Below are 6,000 nucleotides of genomic sequence, written 5' to 3'. Positions count from 1 at the left end.
TGGTTTTTCCTCTAGAATGGGTTTGTGTGTACGTATTTTTGCGTTTGCTGATGATGAGAAGAAAATAAACATTGTTTTTAGAGTGTAAAAGGGCATCAGAGTAATAAACGCATGTCTGTGCAATAAACGGATTATTAATAAAACTAAATACAAGTTAACGAATAAAAACTAAGAATTTCCGTGTTTTGCTCCAGAAAAATCAAAAACAATGATTTATTTGTTTAATAAATGATTTAAAGAGTTTATAATTAAAGTCTACGTTAAGCACGTGCATATAGATTTTATTAATTTTTTATTAACATTTAATGAGATTTTTAATCTTTTTTATGCTCTTGAACATTTAAAATCGTAAAAAACACCAACATAAAAATAAAAAACACAATAACAAAACATAACACTCAAATCTATTGGCAACAATTTCAAACAAACGCCAACAGAGCAGCCAGCAGACGTTGACTTTGCTTTTTCTATTTCTCAACAAAAAACAATTCTCAAGTATTTGCCTACAGACTTTGCTTTTAAGCTAAAGAGCAGCACCTCCAAACGCCAACTGTAGCAGCAAAAGCAAACGCAGCACTGGCAACAGTCGCCAGAGATATACACCGATACCGTCACCAATACATTCTGTATTTATTATAAATATTTTTGTTGTTGGTTTTGTGTTTTTTTTTCTCATGTAGTAAGCAGCCTTATAGCCCCAGCCAGTCATCCATCCATCCAGTCAGCCAGCCAGCCATCCAAATACTCGTTTTATTTGTTCGTTTATATGTTGAAGCTATAGCTGCAGATATTACCAATTACACGAATTTTATACTCTTTTAAAAATTTCGTTTTATTATAATATTTATTATCGTAGAGCGCACAACTGTCTGCGGAGTGTTTTTTTGTGTGTGACCGAATCGAAACAGTAACAGAACCGACCGTGCTCTGCTTCTAATAAAACTATCTATTTAACTATACATATGTATATACAGCAATAATAATATTCCACTTGTACTTGTTTTTATTATTTTTATTATTGTTGTCTTTTTTATAATAATCATAAAAAATAAACCACCAAACTATAAACAACAACAATAAACAAATTAAATCAAACTAAAAAAGTCATATACGGAAAAAACTTAACGGGAAATTACGGAAAACACCTGAAAACGGTTAAAATTGTGAATTGAACTTTTAGCAGAAAATATAAATAATTCTTATTGTCGGTTTAAGTGTTGTAGCACTTGATTATTGTCAAAAATAAAACGCCAAAAACAAAAGCATCGAGAAAAAGAAATTTTGCAGCAGCAGTAGCAGCATCATCATCACAACATCGTTGTTACCGTGATAATCATCATCACCATCATCCTCGCCAACAATAACAAAAACAAAAGCAACCACAATTCTACTCAAAAGCCGAAAAGCAGCAAAAACAAACAAACACAGAAAGCCACCAACATCTATTGTTACGCCGTCTGTCTGCTAGACTGACTGCCCGTCAACTTCATTGTATTGCACTATAACCATCCAAATCATTTTATACATTTACTTTAGTTTTATACGCAAAGTCATCAAATCAACACAACAATTACTATTTGCTGCTATTAAAAATATAAAATAAAAATAAAATAAAAAAGAAACAAACAAAAAAATTATTTCAATTTTTATAGTGTCAACTGAATAAGAAGAAAGTACAACATCGTCGTGTATCTATTTTTGCCACCAAAATAACATAAAGAAAAAAGTGCGCGTATTTTTTTAAAACGAAAAAAAAATTAAAAAAAATAGTTTTTTTTTTAAATTTTGTACATGCAACAAATTAATTACAATTTAACAACACATAAAAATAAAATCAATAATAAAATAAAATTACAACAACCTGAAGCAAGTGGGACCGCACACCAAGTCCTCAAAGAAATTTTTATTACTTTTACACCAAAATATTTTACGACTTTTTAAACGCGTGTGCGTTCGTTTATACGTCTAACTATCAACCACATTTAATAGCAACAACAAGATAAAAACACCTACACAGAGTCCTTAAAAATCCATAAAAAAAATTGTAAAATAGTTTAAAAAATAAACAAACAAATAATAAATAAAAAGTGTCATATTTTATAACTTCCGTCGTCAAAAGTAAAAAAAAATAATTAAAATTTTAAGCGACGGCATTTTAAAAAAATTTAAGAAAGTGTTAAAAACTAAATATTAATGAAATTGCCAAATACACCGACTACAACAACACCTGTTTCTTAAAAAACAAGATTTGTTTTATTTCAAATAAAAATATAAAAATTTTAACAAATTTCGTTGCTTGTTTTGCATAAAATCACAAATTAAACACACAAGGTAAACCTCTTTGTTTTATTCTACATCTTTTCATTTTATTATATTTATTTATTTATTATTTATTGAATTATTTATATTAAGCTTTTTATATTAGTTTATTAGAATTTTTTATTTCATTTTCGTTTAATTCATTTAACCAAGCTTTAATTTTTTTTATGAAATTTATTTCATTTTACTAACTTGTATGGGATTTTGAGTTTTATTTACTTTTTGTTTTCTTTATAATTTATTTTATTTTCAATATTTAAGTTTTAATGAAATGTGGTTTACTTTTGCGTAAAATATTATATAATTTTCTCTTTTTAAAACAATTATGATAATTTTTGAAAATATCTTAAGCACTATTTGGGAATTTTTGTTAGAAATGGTTCTTTTAAAAAAGTCTCATTAAAATAATATCCATATTAAACTTTCTTAAATTCATTTAATATATATTTAATTTTTAGTTTATGTAAAAATTATTAAAATTAGATTCGAATAAAACAAGGTACATACTGGTATCAGTGACAGTATTTTGTTTTGACATTCTTGTATTTTATTGAAAGAATTTTGACAAAATGTCACTTATTTAAATTCAATAACATTTATGACAATTCACTATAATAATGTAATTGCCCAAAGATCAGCTATTGTGTCGGCAAACATATCAAAACTAGTACCAACCAATAAAAATTGTTAAAAAAGAGTTCTCGAATAAGATTATATTTGAAGTTGATTAATATTTAAATCTGTCTTTAACATTTCTTGATATGATATACATGAATTGATTTAATTTTATCCATATAGAAAAATAAACTTTTGGAGTTATGACTATAAAAATTTTCAAAACTAAATTTTCAATTAAATATTACATTTCTTTATATTAGTTTTCGTAATTTGAATAACTGAAAAAGTCTAATCTGAAATACTAAAACCATTTGATAAGTAACTTCTCGAAATATATCACAAAAGTTTGAGTAAAACAGTTTCTCCTAAAAATACTCAATATCAAGACTAAGATTTGTTTGATTTATATAAACCAGAATTTAGATAACTGAAATACAAACAACAGGTTAAAGAAAGGAATTCAATTAATACTTAATAATTTTGATTTAATTTTTGGCAATAATAAATATTATGTATTGCTTAACAACTTAATTTTTAATTAGTTGAAAGCAAAAAATTGTCATTTTTGTTTTGAATAAAATAATAATATAATTGAGCTGTCTATTGAAAAACAAAATTTTCCATTTTAGTCGCTTTTTTCAAAAATTATCATTGAAACATCAACAAAATTTCTTAAAATTAACTTTAAAACTTATTTTTCACAAAGTACATAGAACACAGTTTCTTTCACATCATTGCATATAGAAATGAGATAAGAAATTTTAACCTTTAACATAAAATCCAACTTTGAACTTTTGGAAAAAATACGATAAAAATAAATCGCTTACAATGAGTCATAAATCATAAATTTTATATTAAAACACCGAATAATAGTTAACTGAGATCAAAAAAACAACCATCCATAGACTTTCTTTTACTTTATTAGAAAACAAACTAAATTAAAATTTAATTCGTGCCGCTGTTTTAACAACTGTGTCAGTTTTTTCCTATTAAACTTTCTTAAAAACTCGACTTCTTTTGCCCATCTCTCTTTACAAACCCATCACTACTTTCTACTCCTTCATTCATATGTAACTGTCTGTCTATTAAAAAACAAACACACACACCCACACACTATAGCAAAAGAAAAACTATGTGCAATGTCAAAATTTGTTTTCGATAGTATGCTACCAAAGTATCCACAGTTTCAACCATTTATAAGTTCACATTTAACTACAACAACACAAAATTCATCATCAGCAGCTGTTGCCGCCGCCCTAGCCGTTGCAGCCGCCTCCTCCTCGTCATCATCAGCAGCCGCATCCAACGCTAACAATTCCAGTAGCAACAACAATAATAACAACAATAGTAGCAGTAGTTCCCTGAACAACACACTCAGTTTGAATACCTCTAATTCGATTAACAATCAAAATAGTGTGTCGTCATCATTACTTTCACCCAACACTTCCGGCCAACTCAGCAGCAGTCATTTGAATCAATCGTCCAATTCACCTGTATCATCATCCTCGCCATCGTCTTCAACAGCCTTTGGCGGTCTTAGTCAGCATCATCAGCAGCAACAACAGGCTCATTTTGCCAACAGTCAACAACATCATCACCATCATCCGCATCATCAGTATTCGTTGACAGCCGCTTTGCAATTACAGCAGCAACATCAACAACAATTGCACATAAATAAATTAGCTGCCGCCGCCGTAGCTGCCAGTACACAGCAACACCATCACCAACAGCAACAACAAAGTAACGGTAGTAGTTCTTCACAGCAACAACAGCAATTGTTACTTACACCGCCCTCCGGAAATAACTCCCACACAGGTGACAGCAGTTGTTCGCCATCACCGTCGGCATCCTCGTCACTGCATCGCAGTTTAAACGACAGTTCACCATCGTCCTCGGCTCAGGCGCACGCTAGTGCCGCAAGTTCTGTAGCCGCTGCAGCAGCTGCCGCCGCCGCTGCTGCTTCCTCATCGTTTGCCATACCCACAAGCAAAATGTATCCATATGTATCAAATCATCCCACGTCACATGGAGGTCTCTCCGGCATGCCAGGCTTTTCGGGCCTAGAGGATAAAACTTGCAGGTAAGATTGCCTTAGTTGTACGCATCAAGTGAAATGCTTAAAAATTTTTAATTTAATTGCACGAAATAATCTTAACGTGCATAATTTTGAGGAAGTCAGGAACAGGACCGGTAGCGACTATGTTTTATCTACAATTAAATATTTACAAGAATCAAACCATAATAAAATATATTGCTATATTTTTAATTCAATTATCTTCAGTTAAATTAATTAAATCTTTTGTAGATGGATTTGACATTAAAAGGTACAGTGGCATCCTTATCTGAAAAGACCTGACAGTGTTTTAAATATTATTTAAAGCATCATTAATGACAGATTTTTGACAGTGACTTGTTGTAAGGAGTGGTTTATTATAAATCAATTGATCAATCAATTTTGTTATCTTTAGCTATTTTTATTCTTTTGGGTAGAACGTTATTATAAAGTCCAAAAATTATACTCCAATTTCCGAGACATAAGAAGCTTTGCTGAATTATATTAACCGCTTCAGTATGCTTCAGTGTTTCAATTTACGCATAGAAAAGAATTTCAGCAGCAAACGAATATGCTTTTTATAAGCTTAAAAATTATTAAAATTAAAATATAAAAATTGACCCATAACCAAAATCGACAAAATTAGTTTTTGTTATAGTTGAGAAAAATAGCTTTAAAAATCTGTTTATTTTATGCAAACAATAGCCGTTATGTTATTTTTCAAATATTTATATTCGTTACTGTAGTATGATGTATATATGTATGACGCATGATTATAATCTCCCACAAACACATCAGTTAAATCTGACCAAAATCCACAAACACACCTAATTACTCTAATTAACAGGAACATTATCCCAGGATATTTGGCAGAACAGAACATTATAATTTGGCTATTGACAAAAATGCATAAATCACTTCTAAACCAGAGATTTATGTTTGTGATTTATGACTTTTAAAAACTCAGTCAAATTGGGTGTTGAACAAATCACACAATATTTGTTTTAACA

At 29.5% G+C, this 6,000-nt stretch overlaps 1 protein-coding gene across 3 annotated transcripts in view; it reads left to right on the top strand.

Moving 5' to 3' along the window:
- Positions 1 to 232: 232 nt before the first annotated feature.
- Positions 233 to 6,000, top strand: part of LOC119616012 (homeobox protein abdominal-A) — a 35,558-nt gene continuing 29,790 nt past the window's right edge. The window contains exons 1-2 of one of the 3 annotated variants that reach the window (XM_037972127.1): positions 233 to 2,331; positions 4,100 to 5,017. In XM_037972127.1, the coding sequence (XP_037828055.1) occupies positions 4,101 to 5,017 (917 nt within the window). In that variant the 5' untranslated portion in view covers positions 233 to 2,331; position 4,100. Of the gene's footprint in view, positions 2,332 to 3,665; positions 5,018 to 6,000 lie in introns of those variants that run through there. The other 2 variants (XM_037972126.1, XM_037972125.1) reach the window with 2 other exon arrangements.

The sequence above is a fragment of the Lucilia sericata genome, unplaced genomic scaffold (assembly GCF_015586225.1).
Source record: "Lucilia sericata isolate MDLA Ls3-8-SP2 unplaced genomic scaffold, ASM1558622v1 Contig000052F_arrow, whole genome shotgun sequence".
Lineage (NCBI taxonomy): Eukaryota > Metazoa > Arthropoda > Insecta > Diptera > Calliphoridae > Lucilia > Lucilia sericata.
The sequence above is the reverse complement of the archived record's forward strand: the minus strand, read 5'-3'. Positions and strand labels throughout refer to the sequence as shown.